General features: G+C 51.9%; 2 protein-coding genes across 6 annotated transcripts in view; both read right to left on the reverse strand.

Moving 5' to 3' along the window:
• Nucleotides 1–6,189, reverse strand: part of POR (cytochrome p450 oxidoreductase) — a 31,834-nt gene extending 25,645 nt beyond the window's left edge. Inside the window, exons 1-2 of one of the 5 annotated variants that reach the window (XM_074890714.1) lie at nucleotides 6,118–6,189; nucleotides 3,789–3,924 (exon numbers count right to left, since the gene is read on the reverse strand). The gene's annotated coding sequence lies outside the window, so the exon portion shown is untranslated. Of the gene's footprint in view, nucleotides 1–3,788; nucleotides 3,928–4,394; nucleotides 5,225–6,117 lie in introns of those variants that run through there. The other 4 variants (XM_074890717.1, XM_074890715.1, XM_074890716.1 and 1 more) reach the window with 4 other exon arrangements.
• A 3,645-nt stretch (nucleotides 6,190–9,834) lies between these two features.
• Nucleotides 9,835–17,558, reverse strand: RHBDD2 (rhomboid domain containing 2). Its single transcript, XM_074890240.1, has 4 exons — nucleotides 17,297–17,558; nucleotides 15,774–16,175; nucleotides 15,233–15,383; nucleotides 9,835–13,076 (listed from the first exon to the last, which is right to left on the reverse strand). The coding sequence occupies exons 1-4, from the start codon at nucleotides 17,535–17,537 to the stop codon at nucleotides 12,647–12,649; spliced, it is 1,224 nt and encodes a 407-aa protein (XP_074746341.1). The 5' UTR covers nucleotides 17,538–17,558; the 3' UTR covers nucleotides 9,835–12,646.
• Nucleotides 17,559–18,077: the final 519 nt, after the last annotated feature.

The following is an 18,077-nucleotide window of genomic DNA, read 5'->3' on the forward strand; positions in this document are numbered from 1 at the left end:
AAAAGTGGTCCTTTCCAAAACAAAAGCAGACCATTAAGTTGGCATTTAGATCCAGGTTATTTAACATTGCCTTCAACAGCCCTTGGATTAGCCTTTTCTCTGTAGCTCTGCCACGGAGAGATCACATTTCCCCTCAGTAAGAGGCCTTTGGTCTGGGCAGATGAGTGGCCATGCCTGGTCTGGACTGTGCAGGCTCCCTGCTTTGGGTGGGCTCATCCCACAGGTGAGTTCCAGGGGTCCCAGGGGCTGCGCTGGGGAAGGCAGGTATGGTGGGACACCTCACAGCTTCCTTGCCCCAGCAGCCCCCAGCTCGAGCACCTGTGTTGGTGCTTGCTATGAAACAGAGTGGCCACTGCACGCAGCCAGCCAAAGGTGTGCTTTTCCCTGGAGCAGTAATCCAGGGCTGGCTTTCACCACTGCCTGCAACAACAAAGTTTGGCTTTTACTACATGTGAAGGCTGACTATGCCTAGCACTTCCATATCACTTTCTTCCCACGTATTTAAAAAAAACCCCAGCACATCCCACAACTTCCCATTAACCATCACCAGTTCAGTGAAGAAGGGTGCAAAGCAGGCAGAGTCTCTTTTTCACACACTAGTGGGAAAGTGACTCTCCACAGGCCTCTCAGCACTTCCAGCAACTCAGAAACCCCACTCTAAACAGAGGACTTGGCTGCAGCAGCACCTCGAACAGGGGTAAGAAACACACACCCAGCTCAAAGCTGCTTTTTTGGTACAACAGAACAAATTACTCTCATTGTGCAAGGTCTCTTCTAGCCAGACCTTGACACGGGCTCAGACGTCAGCAGAACTTCTATTTTAGGCATGAAGCAGACGCAGAGCGTGCATCAGTCAATCTGGAGCTTGAAATACTGCATATTTGAACTTTCACTGTCATGCTTGGATTTTTTCTGGCCAATAGGTCTTATTCAAGGACAGCAACTCAGCTGTAAAAGCAGAAAGAGAACAACAAGAGGAATGGTTTTACTGAGGCAGAAAGCAACTCTACCCTACAGGTATGCCAAGGCGGGGCTATGCAGTGAGTCCAGTACACTAGACCAAAGGACTTGAGGCATTATTCAACACAAGAATCAATTAAAACTTGCCAAGCTGCCTTAAAAGAAAGCAACCCAGAGTTAGGGAATTTGCACACTTCTTTTCACCAGATAAAAGCCCATTTCTCAATCTTTAAACAAGGATGTGGGGCATCTCATTGGCTTAGGCACCTGAACACCTTCCTTCACGCAGATTAACGTGAGCCAGCACAGAAAAACCAAGCGTTCAGGATTACAGGATAAACAAAACCTGAGAATGGCAGGTAAACTGAACCCCCTGCTAACTAATCCCGTTCCCCAGCCTCCCCTAACAAGGAGGGAAAAACTCAGAGCACCATGCTTCAGGCATTGTTTGAAGAGGAACAGGCTCTCAAGACCACCAGTATTCAGGAGCTGGGATAAGGCTGCAGGAGTTTTAGATCATCCTGTTGCCAACTACCGTGGGCACTACTCAGTCAAACCAACTGCTCAGAGGGCTGCGCTGCAAAACCTCAGGAGCAACCCATTCAGACGTGTATTTTGCATGGTTCAGGTCCTGCTGAAGATGTTTTTTTTTAAGATCAAGAGGGGAATATGGCATTTTTTCAGCAGCCTCTTCTGCAACTGTTGTACCCAATGCTGCCACAGCCTCAGCTGGAAGTTCAGTTCCTCCAAACAGGCTGTTTGCTTTCCCCCTGCCTGCATTTGTTGAGGGCTCATGGGACAAGCTGTGGTTTTGCCTGCAGCCACTACAGGGAGGGGAGTGCTACAGACCAGCTTGGTAACCACAGACTTTGACCTCTTCCACCAGGAAGAGTTTGGACAGCAAAACCTTCTAAAGTTGTTCTCATTTGTGAGGTTTCCTTTGAAACTAACGGCTGGAAGAGCATCAGAGGGACATGGTTAAATAGATCTTGCAAAGGTTTAAGAACTGTAAAGACCTGATTGGAACAGTATGTTTTGGGTATTTATTTATCTAAAGAAAACCAAGCACTATTTGTATGGAACCAGGACTTTTTGTATTTATAAGGTAGCTTTCCTCTGAGGATGTGAGAGCTTTTCAGACATTACATACCTGTCTCCTGCGTTGCTGTATGGGAAGGAGGTGTTACTGCACGACCCTTACATTACATGGTAACTCAGCAAGAGAGCTGTCCTCCTGATCCCAGACCCAGGCTTCACATCTGGCTGCCTCATTAAAAGCGTGTGCAACCCCCCTATGAACCTCCCTGCCTGGTACGGGTAAGGCAATCTGAACTGTATTTTACTTTTTTAAATATTTGTGAAATATAGACAACTCCCCAGCCCAGCCTGCTGCAATCACATGCAACTGCATGCACCAGCAGACCCCAGAACATCAATCCAGTACCCAAAGCAGATGTCCCCATGCCAAAAAGGGACATGAGGCTACAGGACAACAGACAAGCTGGGCAGGGAATAAGTGGGGTCAAAGGCTAAAGGCTGATCCTGAGTTGCAAAAACTGCAGCTCTCCAACTCCACACTCCCACCCCAATATGGTCAACATAAACAGAAGATACTTGACACAGGATTTTTCTTTCCCTTTGTAACACGAGCTGCTCCTCTTACCTCCAGTGGTTATGCATACAGCCCTGTTACACAACCAGGGCTTGCACAATCCTTGCAGGCATTTTATCAGCTTGCTCCTCCAAAGCTTGGAGTTAGCTAGAATGGAGAGATGCTAACAATGGCCCGTGAAAGCAAGTAAATAGACGCATTTCATAGGTAACCAAGCAGCAAGATCCAGCATACTTGCTAATGCCTCAAAGACAGACCTACCAGCTCCCTAAACTGGTTACTGAACCTTACTGGCAGACTTGCACATGCACTGTCAGAGCCAGATTTTCCAAGAAGAAAAATCCAACCCCATCTTTAACTCTGAACCTCCCCATCTCCTACTCCATACAGCAAGGACAGAAAGGAAAATTAATCATAACTCTACGTTATTCCTTGCAAAGGAAGAACTGGAGGCCCAGAAGTGGCTGATAACTAAGCAAGAATATTACAATAATCTGCCACTGTAACTCATACTCAGCCACAATTTGGACTTGTGGCCCTAGAGAAGCCTCTTCCCCTCCTTCCGGATTCTGTGAGCCATCAGTAACACACAATTGACTTGAATGTTTACTTGGGGAAAAGCAGCAAGAGATTATGAGCAGTCTGTAATTATTTGTTCTGATGTATGAAATTTCAAACTATGAAAAAAAACAATCTTGGCAGACATGCACCTGTCACTGCAGGGCTCGTGACTCACTCTCAACAATAGCACATATAAAGTAATCTCACCAGGTGGATCAAATGATCACATTGGGAAAGCAACTTATGCAAGTTCTACGAATTGTGTTTTTAGAGGTAGGAAAGCCCACGTCAGGAAACAGAACAAAGTTCAGTGTCAGCAGAGGAAACTGCCAGGTGGCTTTCTTTTATACCAGAGGAAAAGGGTGGGGAGGAGATGGTTGGAGTGCAGACCTGAGCAGGGAAGCCTTTCCCCTAGTCCTTCAGGAGTGAGCAAGCACATTTTATCTTGGCTGTGTCACAACAGCCAAAGGAGAGAGTAAAGATCAAATGGGATTTCAGTCCAGACACAGTTCCACGTACCACCTTAGCTGCAGGTGAACTGGGTAAAGACACCATCGCTCCCAGTCTGTCAGCTCTCGCTGCCAGTCACCCTCCCCAAACCCAGCTGCGCCCACAGATGCTCCACAACCTGCAGCACTCAAAAGAAAGAGGTTACCTTGCACCTATAGTTCTGCAAGCAAGCGCTGATGGGGCCTGTGAGCTCCAGCACGAAGGGTGGTGAGCAGCAGAGAAAGCCTCCCTCAAGACAAGACAAGGAGTTTTGGTCGTACGGCCCCGTCAAACTCCTCCAGCTGCTTTGGAAGAAACAAAATAAAAGTTGCAGAGGGAACTTCCTTGCTCAACCCCGGCTACCCAAAAAGCACCACCCCAGAGATTATTGACTGAACAGGAGGCAACTGCAAAGTGATGACAAAGCAAGAGGTTTTACTCTGTCACAATTAGAGCAGGACTAATTAACAGTTAAGCTAGCCGTGTGACACTACCTCCTCCCTCCTGCCCACTTTTCACCTTACTCTCCAAGGCTTTCACACTAGAATATTAAAATAAAGCGCTCGGTTGTGTCAGGGTTTTTTCTTCCTGTAGCTCCAGTATCCTCCCTGCTTTATGGGAAAGTGTTTTGCAAATACAGTTTCTCATGCACCATCACATCCACGTGCAACACAGAGGACTCTTCAAACCCACACGCTCTGTGATGTGCACACCCTGCTTCACTGCAATCAACCAGCAAAAGATGCATCTGAAGAAAAACCAAGAGCTGTACCGGGACAATGTCAGGTTCTCCAGGAGGGATCTGGCTCACCAGCCCTTCCCTGCTAAAACATTGATTTCCTCATCTGCAGCAGATTAATCAGCAAGTTTGCTTGGCATGTGAATAACACCTCATCAGGATTTCTCAGAGAACTACAGAAATAGTGGAAGAAAGTACATTCCCTTCTATCTAGCAAAAGGGATGTGTGTGTCAGTGTACCCCACTAAGCACAGCTCTGCTGGCGAACAAAAAAATATTGAACCACACTGTTCCTTCACTACGGTCCACACAAAGCATAAAGCACTATGGAAGAAGGAATGCCCCCACCAATGCTGACACTGTTTCACATTCAGAATTCAGAAACAGAGACCTGATCCTTCTCAACTGGATATATGTTTCTGCTTTTTAAAAAGAGCTGTAAAAGTACAAACCCATTTCAGTTTTCCAGACTCACTCATCAGGCAGAAAACCTCAGTGATCCCTCTTCTCTATGCACATTCCACTAAACACGACTATTTCTTTTCACGCTCTGAAAGCTAACCCAAGCTAACCCATGGTCTAACCACTGTCAGACCAAAGCACACCCCAAGCTGCACCAGCTGTGGTTAGCAAGTAAGACAGCTTCCTAAGAATTAATTCCACGCTGATGACTAACTCCCAACACTGTGATCCAGGTTTCTTCACCCCCTGCAGCTTTAATATTCCCAAACAGGGGGTTTTCCATTATTTCCTTTGACAAGCACATTCCCTAAGGGAGTAACTTCACCTCCAAAGCAATCCCATCAGGAAAAGGCACGAGTAAACAGCCTTCCAACACCCCAGAAGTTTATGAAGAGAAATAGGTGGAACAGCAGCAAACCAACCCAGCGTGCAGCAAAGGTGTCAGTTAGATGCTGGGAATAACATTCTGCAGAGAAGTGCCCAGAAAAGTCAGTTCACTGAAGGCTTTTAACCAGCAACAGCCTGGGATGGGGTAAGCATATGTAACCCTTTGGCATGGTGGAAGCAAGGCAGCGCCCTGGAGCACCCCTCTCCCAGGCTGCCCACCCTGCCTTGCACCCCCTCCTCAGCCCTGTGGGGGGGACCCTGCCACCTGGGGGCTGGGCAGCCCCCTGCCCCACAGCCCCCCGGGGAGCCAAGCATGAGAGTGAAACCCCCCCACACACCCCATGTGGCAGGGGGCCCGCTTACATCACACCCCCCATACTGGGGACTCTAGTCACACCAGCCCTCCCAGTAACAGGGGGGCAGTCACATCCCCATAACAGGGCACTCTAGTCATCACAGTCCCCCCAAATAACAAGGGGTGCAGTCACATCAACCTCCCCCCAGATAACAGGGGGGCCACTCACACCAGCCCCCCCCAGGGGTCTCCAGTCATCCCAGACCTCCCAATAACAGCGGCCAGCCACACCAGTCGTCCCCCTCATATAACAGGGGATCCACTCACCCCAGCCCTCCCTCTCAGGGGACCCCGGCCCTCCCCTCTCCATCACAGAGGACCCAGGTGTCCGAGCGCGGCCCCCCTCAGCCACAGCGGGCCCCTGGGCCCGGCCTCCCCTCAGCCACAGAGGGCCCCAGCCCCCTCAGCCACAGGGGACCCCTGAGCCCGGCCTCCCCTCAGCCACAGAGGGCCCCAGCCCCCCTCAGCCACAGGGCCCCGGCTCCCCCGATCCCCGGCCCCACACGCCCCAGCACGGGGAAGCGGCAGCCCCGTCCCCCCCGCAGCACCCACCGCCCCGGCCCGGCCCGTCCGACGCTGGCGGCGGCGCTCCGCAGCCCCGGCGCGGCCGGCACGTAGGGCGGGTCGTACCACTCGGGAACAGGCGCGGGGGGGAGTCACGCTCCGCCCCCGCCGCCTGCCAATGGGCTGCGAGCGAGCCGGTGGAGATCCCCCCCTCTGCGGCTGCGCGGTTGGTACGGCCCCAGTGCGCCCGGCGTAAGGGGCCCTTAAAGGGACAGGGAGCGCCGGGGGGGTCGGGGTTAGGGGCAGGGCGGGGTGCTGGGGTCAAAGGGAGGGGCAGGGAGCGAGCTCCGGGAGCGGCCAGGGGTGCCAGGGTGCAGGGAAGGGTGGGAGTGCAGGGGAGGGCAAGGGTGGGGGTCAGGGTGCAGAGGGCTGGGGGTCAGAGGTCACAGTGGGGTGTAAGCAGGGGGTCAGGGGCCAGAGTGGGGGTCAGGGTTGGGGGGGTCAGGGCTGGGGGCAACATTGTTGTTGGGGGGCATGGGGATTGGGGCCAGCACTGGGGTCAAGTTGGGGTCAGGTTTGGGGTCACGGTGGGATCAGGGTGCGAAGCAGCTCTGGACACAGGCCCTGTCTGAGCCAGGACCCCCAGACCCAGGGCCCCCGGCCGTGGCTGTGCATGGTGCCTGGGTGCACATGGTGGGGGGACACCCCCCCCAGCCCGCCTGAGGCTGCTGCCCGGAGCAGGGCCCACGGGGGGCCAGGGGACCCCGGGGGAGAGGCTGGCACCCAGTGGCAGGTCACCGTCACCCCTCCCTGGGAAACGAGGGGCTGCTGCACTGCCCAGCTTTCAGAGAGCAGGCGAACGCTCCTGATTTAACCACAAACCAGATGACTCGGATGTTTCCAGGAGGCCTTTCTCCTAACACTTGCGCTGCCGCCACCCGGGAGTTGCACAAACAGCTCCGGAAACATCCCCAGTGGTCCTGGCTGAAGAGGTTTCGCAACCCGGACTCCCAGACCCTGGCTCCTGCGGGCATGTAAGGACTGGTGCTCTCATCTCTCCTGTTTTTTGTGAACCTGGGTCACAACTCTGCCAAGCCCAGCCCGGCCAAAGCCAGGAACACAGCTTGCCTGACCCCCACCGAGCAGCCCCACAGCCAGGCCCCAGCCCCCAGCATCATGCGTGGGGTCACCATGGGGCTGGTTCCCCTCCCTTGGCCAGCCAGGTGCTGGCACATCTGAGGCCATGGCCCTGCTGCTATCGCTGTGTTGACGCTCACTTCAGTCAATAAAACCCTCGGGGAAGGTGCAAAGTCTGCGCTGGCTGAGCCGGGGCCAGCAAGCACCCAAGGGGCAGGAGGGGTGCAAGGAGGGGACACTCACCTGGAAAGCACCAGCTCTGAGGCAGTGATGCCCGGGGCTGTGGGGACACCCCCTTTCATGACAGTATCCGAGCAGAGGGCTCAGGGGTGCAGGGCCGCCAAGGCACTGCTGCCACCCGCATCAGCTCTGGGATCAGCCCCACAGAAGTTCCCCAGGGTGACTCCGGTCCATGACCGTCCCCTGCGGGTTGAACGGCCGCGGGTTAAAGATCGAAGCAGCCAGGACATACCTGTACCAGCCCCGAGGGGACGGCAGGACAGGGCTGGTTCTTGGTTTGGGCTCCTCGTGCCCATCGGGTGCCCAGAGCAGGGAGAGGCATTATGGCACAGCCCGTCCTGTCCTGTTCTCCGGGGGAAGGGGCTGAGCTCTCATCACACCCAGCCCGAACCCCCTGGGTGCATGAGGAAGCCCAGCCTGGCCAGCCTGCAGGGACCTGTTGGGTCCATGCTTTGCCTCCACACATATTTCTTCCACCCACCACAGGGCGTGTGCGAGCTCACACCTCTCCAGCTCTCCTCCATCCCCAGCACAGGCTGGAGCTGAACTTTTGGCCGTGGAGCCTCCACGGTGCCAGCAAATGAGTCAGGACCCAGTGGGAGAGCCGCATTGGTGGTGACCAGCAGCATCCTGGCTCTGGCACAGCTACCCCGGCCCCCAGTGCAGGATGACTGCCCACGTCTGCTTTGCCACAGATGAATGAGCGACAGGAAAGTGAACACAGACCCATTTTTCTTCTGACATCAGTGTCTCCTGCTGGGCCTCCCCACACTGCAGGACCCCCCTTGCTCCCAGCTAGGGTGGTGATGTAGCTCAGAGTTGGTTCTGCTTCCCCACATACCCCCAATTCCTTTTTATCTCACACCATGGTGGGTGTGGAAGAGTGGAGGGGAAGGAGCTGTGCTCTCCTCACAGGGGTGTCACAGCAGGACTGCTGCCCTGAGCGCAGGGGAAGGGCCAGCTCAGCTCCCAGTGCTTGTCCCCAGAATCTCATCAGTCTGCAGCGACCCCCCAGGAAAAAAGGGACAAGCCAAGGGGCTTTCTGGAGTCACTGTGCACCCTGCCTCCAGGGCAGAAGCAATCCTGACCTTCAAAGAAGTGGCAGCTTTACTAGGAATACACCAGAAGCACAAAATAACAGCACTTCAGGTACAGCATGATCCCCAGGGGCAGCCACCCCAGGCTGAACTGGGGGTTTATTGATTTTTTTTTTTTTTTTCCTCCTCCTGCCTTAGAAACTTTAATTCTCTGTCTCCCCTCCAAGGAAATAACCTGGTATTGCAGTGTGTGATCAGTAACGTTGCTGTGAGCTTAGTTAGGCAAATGCCAAAGCCCAATGAGGTGATGGTTTTTACCTCCCTCTCTTACAAATTTAATTCCTCTTTTCAGCCTTAGACACATTTGCAGATGTCTCATCCGGACCCCTTCCCTCTCTCCCAACAACTTCCCTTCCCTGGGCGAGGAGTTCCAAGTTTGCCACCAGCCCTGGGGAGCTGGGAGTTGGTTGGACTCCACTAGAGAAGCAGAAGGTCCTCAGCTGATTTATACGGGAGCATTTCACTGTGAAATGGCTGCACTCAGGGAAGGCAGGGAACAGACCTTGCTAGAAATCATCTTCTATCTTTGCAAACATCCATCTGAAGGCCACTGAACACAGGAACAACGCATTTCAAGTGACAGGTAGGTACCAGGGCGGTGGTACAGCTGGACTCAGAGCAGCCCCAGGGACATGGTGGAAGTTGTAGAGATCACAGACACCAAGTGATCTGCCAAGGTCACCAAGAAGCCCACGACAGAGCTGGGAGCAGACGAAACATCCCCAAACTGTGGTTTTGTGCCCATCCCACCACGTCCCATCCCCAGGGCCCACCTGCAGGGCTGAGGCAGTTGCCTTGTCCCAGCACAGAAATGTTAATGGCTCCCTCGTGCATGGGCACGTCCCCCTGCTGCCAGGGCCAAGCGGGGGTTGGAAGAAGGAAGGAGGTTTGCTGCCTGTTCCCCACACCAGCCGGACTTGGGGCTGTTCTCGCTGCTGGCAGCAACACTGTGGTGCCTCTTACAGGCCAAGGAACCCTTTACCAATGGAAAGCTGTGAAACTACTCACTGGAAACATGCCCTCCCTTTGACAGCTCTGTGGGGAGAGTGATCTCTTACCAGATCAACTGATAAGAGTTGGAAAGGAAAAAATAACAAGCTTCCAGCCCCACGAGAGTTTTCCAATACGCAGTACCCCTCATGCCCAGCGTGCTTTGTCACCAGCCTGGCGAGCGGCTCCAGCACCCAGCAGGCACCCGCAGCCTGCCCCACAGCCCCCATCACACCCAGCCCAGCACCCGGAGGGGCACACTCCAGCTCCCCGCTTGAAAGCAAACCAGGAGACACAGCAGTTTGTCTTTCAGATTGTGTTTCAAGCTTACAGTTTGCAGGTATACAACATTTGTCATTGCTATCAGTCCTCATCACCCTTCTGCACATTTCTGGGAAAAAAAAAGTGATAAAATTCTTACGTTTACAGATGAGGATCTCACAAGGAAGATATCCTGGTTTCAGCTGATATAGAGTTAATTTTCCTCCTATTAGCTGGTACAGTGCTGTGTTTTGGATTTAGTGGGAGAATAATATTGGTAACACACTGATGTTTTAGTTGATGCTAAGTAGCATTTATCCCCAGTTAAGGATTTTTCAGTTTCCCATGCTCTGTCAGCAAGCAGGCACACAAGAAACTGGGATAGAGCATGGCCAGGACAGCTGACCCGAACAAGCCCGAGGGCTATTCCATACCATAGGATGTCATGCTCAGTATATAAACTGGGGGGAGTTGGCTGGGGGGGCAGATCGCTGCTTGGGCATCGGGTGGTGAGCAATGGCATTGTGCATCACTTGTCTTTTCTTGGGTTTTATTTATCTCCTTTTAAAGAATTATATTCCTTTTAATTACTATTATTATTATATTTTATTATTATATTTTAGTTTAGTTATTAAATTGTTCTTATCTCAACCCATGAGCTTTACTTTTTTTTTTTTTTCCAATTCTCCTCGCCAACCCACTGGGAGGGAAGAGGAGTGAGCAAGCAGCTGTGTGGTGCTTAGTTGCTGGCTGGGGTTAAACCACAACTGAAGAAAATCAAGGCACTAATGAGAGTGGAGTATCAACATTTCAATGTTTTCTCTTAGCATATCTTTCCCGGTATTAAAAACATGCTTTTAAGTTCCAAACAAGCACCTTATCCTGTTCTTGCTCCACACTGAACATGTAACAATGCAATTGCTGTCAACAGTTCAGGAAAAACAGGCCCACGAAGCCAAGTGCGTTTGTGATCCCATGGAGGAGTGAAACAATCAGGGATGATACAGAGCTGGCCACCAGCTCCAGGCTGGCTCCCAAATTGCTGCATCCTCCTGCAGAAAGTCCCTGCCCAGGGGTACCTGCCTTTGCCAGCAGAGCTTCTTACTAACGTGCATCTGAGGTTTAAGTCCTCAGCACTCTGGTGTTCCCCCAACGCAAGCCCCTGTGAGGCTGCACGTAACTGTGGTGGTCATCCCAGAAGAGCTGCTGGAGAAGCAGCTGTCCAGCAACTCGGGGCTCCTTCAGACACAGAAGAGAGGAAAAAAAAAGAGAGAGGCACGTACATGCTCTGGAGCATGCAGCTGCCAATGCTGCCTGTGACCCTGGCTCATTAAGAGCATGGAAGAGTCCCAAGGCTATCGCGGTTTCTGCGGGACAGGGCACTGCAAGAACATCTCCAAGAGCAGTGATGGCACTTTGTGCTTCGTGTAGCACTTTTTTTTGGAGCACAACAAAATTCTAAGCAAAGAGTCAAGGGCAATAGCTGAGATCCTGGCTGATTTGCAGACACAGAGACAGCAGATTCCTCCTGGGCATGGCACAGTAAAGCAGCTACACAGCTGGAAACAAAGCTCAAGTCCCACCAACTCGACCAAATTCCTTCGTTACAGCCACAGGCACCAAACACCGCACCCTGCTCTGAATCCCTTGCTGAAACCTCCCCTCTCCCACTCGCCTTTCCACCAGCTCTGAAGAAAACAGAGAGAGATTGTGCTAATACTGGTGGGTGAGACATCTGAAGCTGAGCAGTGTGAACACCCCCAACAGAATTGCTACATTCCAGTTAATTCTTCTAACCCACTGTTAAGGTCCCTCCCAGCTCCCTGGATTGATACACGTTTGCTCCACAAATGGCCCAAATCCGTTATGGAAGAGCCTGCACTGCTTTACATGCATGTGAGGGTGCCTTACAGACAAGCTCTGGCAACACAGGCTGAGCTAGTGCAGGGCTATCAGAAAATGAAGGCAACATGTTGCTGCACGCACAGACTGCAGCTAAGAAGGACCTTCAGCATGTTACCACAAAAGCTGGCAGAGGAACTCTCTAAGACTCATTTTGGAGTTTTAGAAAGCAGGCACTCTTTATTGCAGCGCTGGGCGCACACACGAACAGTTTCACAAAGGTGAGTGCGCCCCGGATCTATTCTCAGTAAAAAATTATTTAGCAAGATGAAAAGCAAGATGAAGAGGAAAAAAAAACTTGTTAGCAAGATGTTTTGGCTTACATGCATTTTAGAGCTGTGTTTTGGGGAGCAGAAAAGGGTGTTCTGTATTCTGCCCTCTTGCCTCAGCCCTGGTTTAACAAGCCCCCTTCAAGGCGTTCTCTTAGTGGAGAAGTCTCTAGTAGAACAGACATCTGTCCTCGTCCACTCAAATATTAAGTTATAAGCTAAGGCTTCCATTATTTCAACCTCTTGGGTCCTAGCTGCATCAAACTTGTAAACAAGAGAGAAGGCCAAGAGCCTCAGTATAGACGAGACATGTCCTTATTGCTGCAGCCTAGTTAAACCCCAGATTAGTCCAGTGTTTTGACAATTAGGTTCCTAGCTTGAGTCGGGGGCTGATGCACTGTAACTCTAGTGGCAGTGTGAAAAAAGTCAGCTGCTACATACAGCAATGAAAAAAGACTCTAAAAGGATGAGAAGAGCACAGTGATACAGCAATATAAAAAAAGTTTAAAAAATAGATTATAAAGGGTGCCAGGGAGCAGGGGAATGGCCTACAGTGGAGCTACCAACTCATTCCACTAGTCGGTCACCCCAGAGACAGCAAAGATGCCAGCAGTGCACGGCTGCATGAGCATCACACGACGGTCCTGCCACAGTACGAGAGTCCTGCTGCTTTCTGCAGGATCAGTACACCTGGACTCTGGAAAATTCAGCTGAAACAGAAGTCACTGTGGCTGCTGGATACCCTGATGCTTGCTGAGCCCCAGCCAGGGGGCCCTCACCTGCAGGTGTCTGTGGATCAGTCAGGCACATGTGCTGCGGGGGAGAGAATTTGCCCTGGCAGCACTGTCCCGGAGAGGCTCCAGCGTGGGCCTGCGTGTAACACTCTCCAAAGGCATCTCTGGCCTGGCAGGGGGAAGAAGTGAGGCTGTGTCCTGCAGCATGGCCGTGCCGAGATCCCTCGTGTCCCAGAGCACAGCCAGATCCCGGAGCGCAGTGGTGGTGAAACCCCTGGCTCTGAGCACTGGGGTGCTGCAGCTGGAAAGCAGGGAGAGCCTGAAGCGAAGAGCAGTAGTAGTTTTGGGTGGGGTAGGTGCCTGGCGCTGGGTTAATCCTGGGCAGGAAGAAAACAGAAGGTTACACTGTGTTCAGAACTGGCATTGCCTAATTAGAGCTGGAAGTGCCCTGGGGGCAGACTTCCTCCTGACCGGCGCTCAGAAAGGTCGGTGCGATCCATCAGAGAGATTCACTGCCACAAGAGAAGCTTTTATTATAAGCTGCACTTGATTATCAAGATAGGTTTACTGGCCTCCCAGGACAGATGTTCCCACTCCCAACCCACACCAATTCCACACCCACTGAACGAGCATGTTTCTTGGCCCCGAGTCTCTTTGTGCAAGGAATATGCATGCCAAACTGCAATATGCTTCAAGATTTCTGTACGCATCCTCCTTCCCTTCCACTGAACGACACATCTGTTAAGTTATTAATCAGGAGAAGTCACAGCTGCCAAGTGTTATTTATCAAGGAGCCATAAAGGCCTTTGGTGAGAGTAAGAGCCCAGGCTATAGAGCGAAAAGGGAAGGAAGAGAGTTACCAATAAATTAATCATTCAGAAGCAAGGTCTAGAAACAGCTTTTGCCAACAGAAGGCATGACTCATCCCAATGAAACATATCAAGAGAGACGTAATCTGCCTAGAAGCCAAAGCCTCTGGGACTTCAGGAGTACTGCTCAGCCCACGCGCAACACTAAGATGAGTGCTGAGAATCAAGACAATATTCATGAAGCCCATGACTGCCAGATTCCCAGCAAGAATGAGAGACGGGCTCATTTTTGGGCTTGGATTTATTTTTTTGTTTGGGGTGTGAGTTTGGTTTTGGGTTTTGTTTGGGTTTTTGTTTTGGTTTAGGTTTTTTTTTATTTCTGGACACAAACGTGATGCCAAAGCCTGGACCTCCTAGAAATGTCTCCTGTCTGGTGGCAAGTTGACGCCTTAAGTATTACAAAAACTTAAAAAAAAAAACCTAAAACCCAAACCATCAAGGGGTCTTACTTGGGAATAAGAATCAAAATAATAAGAGTTAAGCCCCAGAAGCCCATATAGAACTTGTGTCTTAGACGCAGACATGCAAATTTAGCTGCAGAAATGGAAACATCCTAGAAACACCTTCCCACGCCCTGCTTGATAGTCAAATGTTTATGTAAATACCTTTGAGCCAGAACAGTCTATTTATGTCATCTCACCTAAAGAAAGCAGGTTTAGACACAGAGCTGAGATGCTGTGCACAAAAGTTATTAGCAGAAGCACTGGACTGATGCAGACACAGGCTCAGCAGGCAGCGAGACAGTCCCTCCTCCCAAAAGCAGCACTTACACAGAAGGGAGAGAGCAAAAACACAAATGCTGCTGGATTTGCCTGGCCTCTCCTGCAAGCACTCACACGTCTGAGTGCCCTAATGGATCTGGGGTACAGTCCTGCTGCAGGCAAGGTTTGTTTTATGCTTTCCCCATGGGTGAGGGCAGATGCAAACACTTGGGAATGTTTCCACTTCAAAGAACACTTTACAGTGAGCTGATGGCTTAAACAATACACAGATTTTAACCCTTAATAGAAAACTATCTTTCCTCTGTGAAACTGAGATGACATCTTAGAATAGGGAAAAATTTGACCTACATTTCCAAGCTTTTTCAACTGAGTTCTCATGGCTTGTGATATACACAAACTTAAAACCATTCCTGAATGTCAGCCACAGGTCCCAAGGTTTCTTTTTGGTAAAGCAATCTTGCCTTAACACTGAAAACATACATTGAAAGGTCTACACTGAACTTCCTAAGTGACATCTTTAATTTATAATGCTCTGCTCCTACATAGATTTGGACACAACTCACTTCACAGCATTCCTGGGAGGCGAGGTGGGGCAAAGAAAGATAAAGATCACGCCCCAGGAAGCCATACAGCCAGGAACAAATGCCGTTAGGGCAGGACTGCATAACTTAATTTTCACGTACACACTGCCCTTGCAGCAAATGACAGGTCTTTCACCTCAATTTAGCTTTCACTGAAGGACCTAGTTGAGTTAATGTGTGACAATGTATTAATCACAGTAATATCACCAGAGTAACATCAGTAGGTCAGTATGTTCTCCCTAACACCCAGGATATGGACACAGCAAGCACAATACAGCTTTTAAAGGCGATTTAATGCCTCCACTTACGCCTCAAAATTCACCTATATCATAAGATCTTTCACAGGAACCCCTGTACTTACTTGCTGCTTTCGAAGGCTCTTCTCTCTGCTAAGGACCCTGGTATATATTTCAGCCCTGGTATCCTCTTTAGCAGGCTGAAAGGGAACACCCGGTCCAGCTTAGAGCCCACTGACTCTGGAAAATCCAAGCAGAAACAGTAGCCAAGACCATCTGAAATCAGCAGCACATTAAGGAGGACTGCAGACAAAACACATTCATTTCTAACACAGCCAAACACAATCCCCTCCTGGCCACAAACTACCTTCGCTGGAGAATTCTCCCAGTTCTACCCAGTGCCATCCCCACAGACCATCGCCCTTCTCAGCTCCATGTTCTCTGCGTGTGCTAAAGCCACAGGGGAAGTGGAAGCGTGAGGTGAAAAACAAATGCAGAACTGGGTGTGATGGGGACTGGCAAGGCCAGTGAGAGTTTAATGCAGAGCAAGAGCCCAGGAAACACCATAAAGGCAGTGCATCTCAGCAACCAGAACCACAGCACGACCTCCCCCTCATGAATCAGTGATCCCTCCCTGGTTCAGGGCTTCACACACAGAAAGGATACAGGCTTCCCCAGCTAGGAGCCCACACAGGTTACTCAAGAGAGAAGAGTGGGGGATAAACCATGCTATGCAGAGCATAAACCACGGCACCAGCACCACTGGAACTCTAACCCCAAAAAGCAGAGTCCTCTTCATCCGCGAGCGGGTGGTGGATACCCCCAACGTAGCAAAAGCTACTGGCATGAACCCTTTGGCGTCTTCCACCTCTGTCACCCTCGAGACAACGGTCTCAAGTAAGAGGTACATGAGGGCGGAGAGGACAGTGAACACCATGGTGAGGAAGCAGTGCTTCACAGTGCCAACGTTCTTCTCAAAGCTGCCAGCAAAATACCAAATGATAATAGCACCACAGGTCAAGGATATCAGGTCTTCGTAGACAAAGATGTAGGTAACTAACCTGTGAACTGAGCACACCAGCACGTTAGAAAGGCAGACGCAGCAACGAACTTGTTTTAAACCACTAAAATGACATGTTTGAGCAGAGGGAGAATGAGCCTACAGGATTAATTAATAGCTTCCAGTTCTGTCCTGGTGTTGAAAAGAAGGAACTTGAGGCCTTTAAAACCAGGCATAAATAACCAAATAGAGTTAAAACAAGTGCTATCTTGGGTATCGTAGACATATGGACTGACTCTTGCTGCTTCCTGGGAAGCTGCCTGGAAAAAAGCAACAGTATCTGTAGTAAATTTCAGTCTCATTAAAAGAGAAGGCAACAAACATAAAAATGACTTACAGTAACTATGATTTTGCACAAAAGAGAAACAATTCTTAAACTGCTAGAAGGATGATTTTTCTCACAATAAATGCCTGGCAGTTATCAGACCTCACAAGTGCTCCCAGGCCCTCTGGTTAGCCGTTCTCCTGGGGACTCAGTGAGGACTGAGGCAGAGTTCTCCACCTCCCTCCCATGTCCAGAAAAAGAGCAGTTGAGAGACCCGGTGCAAGCTGACTGCCTCCCTGCAGACACGGGAGGAGATGGCAGAATTCACCCGCCAGCTCAGAGCACTGCACTGCTACAAGAAATCATTGCATGGCGGCAAGTAGGAATACAGGAATCAGAGTGATAAAAATCGTTTTGGGAATACCACAGGGACCAAGGAAAGCAAATCCCTCAAGCCTCTAGCAGCACACCCCTAGTGTCAAGGGCCAGAGATGGGGACTGAGGGGGGAGCAGCTGATATAAGGGGGCTGCGGTGGATGCCCAGCGGGCTCAGCGCGGGCCGGAGGAAGTGCCTGGAGAGGGGGAGCAAGGGGCACAGTGCGGGTCACCGGGAAGGCCCACGGAGGGAGCCGCAGACTCGGTGAGGGACTTGAGGAAATGCCCAGAAACGGGGGCTGAGAGGGTGGTGGGGCGCAAGGGGTTCAGGGCAGGACACGGGGAAAGCTGGGGAGAGGAAGGAAGCAAAGGCTCGGTGGGGGACTCGGGGAAGGCCCGGAATGGGGGGACCGACGCGGGGGCAAGTGGCTGGGGAGGTGGCGGGGCCGGGGAGGCGGCGGCCGCTCCGGGCCGGCGGCCCCCGCTCACCTTCCCCCGCGCGCAGGGCGGCGGGCCGCAGCGAGGCGGTGGAGCGGGCGGCGGGCGCGCCCCGCAGCAGCAGCCCGGGCGCAGAGGCGCCGAGCGACAGCAGCAGCGTGAGGGCGGCGGCGGCCGGCGGGCGCCCCCACCCCGCCGCCATGCTGCCGCGCGCCGCCCCACTTCCGGCCGCCGCCGGAAGGCCTGGAGCGTTGCCGTGGCAACGCGAGGCGCTGCGGCGCCCCGTTACCATGGAGACGGTGTTTTGCTTCCCTCCCTCCCTCCTTTTTAAAATTTTGTTATTAGTATTATTTTTTCCCGTCTCAGAAAGGATAAACAACCCCGAGAGACGTATGAGCTATCACTGGAAACCCGCCCCAGGCTGGGTTACTGCCAGCCCTCCACCATGCACAGCCTCCCTGGGACGCGACAGGCCCCGTACACCCCATCTGCTCCCTGCTGCCATGTCGCGGGGTTTGGCTGCTTGGAAGGGCCAAGCATTTCCCTTCAGGTGTGGCGGAAGGAGGTGGAGAGGAGTGCCCACACCAGAGCTGCATCTGCCCACCCACGCTGGCTCAAATGGAGTGGTTGCCCAAAGACAGGCCTCCTCCACGTCAGTGCGTTACAAACCAGGCTAAACCTGCTGAAATAGCATCAACTTTGCTGTTTCTCTACAGTGTTGTGCATGCACCGGCTGAACACATGACTGCCTGAAGGGAAGTGGCAGATGGAGGGGCGCTCTGGCATGGGAGCCCCTCGCCCTGAGAAGCCCCTGCGTGAGGAGAGAAACGTG

Source organism: Strix uralensis, chromosome 20 (genome assembly GCF_047716275.1).
Source record: "Strix uralensis isolate ZFMK-TIS-50842 chromosome 20, bStrUra1, whole genome shotgun sequence".
In the NCBI taxonomy this organism is placed as follows: domain Eukaryota; kingdom Metazoa; phylum Chordata; class Aves; order Strigiformes; family Strigidae; genus Strix; species Strix uralensis.

Coding starts and splice junctions, on each gene's coding strand:
- RHBDD2 (XM_074890240.1), bottom strand. CDS start 17,537: ATGGTAACGGGGCGCCGCAGCGCCTCGCGTTGCCACGGCAACGCTCCA. Junction 15,384..15,773: donor GCTCCTAGCTGGGGAAGCCT/GTATCCTTTCTG, acceptor TGCTGATTTCAG/ATGGTCTTGGCTACTGTTTC. Junction 13,077..15,232: donor AGAGCCTTCGAAAGCAGCAA/GTAAGTACAGGG, acceptor CTTCCTGCCCAG/GATTAACCCAGCGCCAGGCA.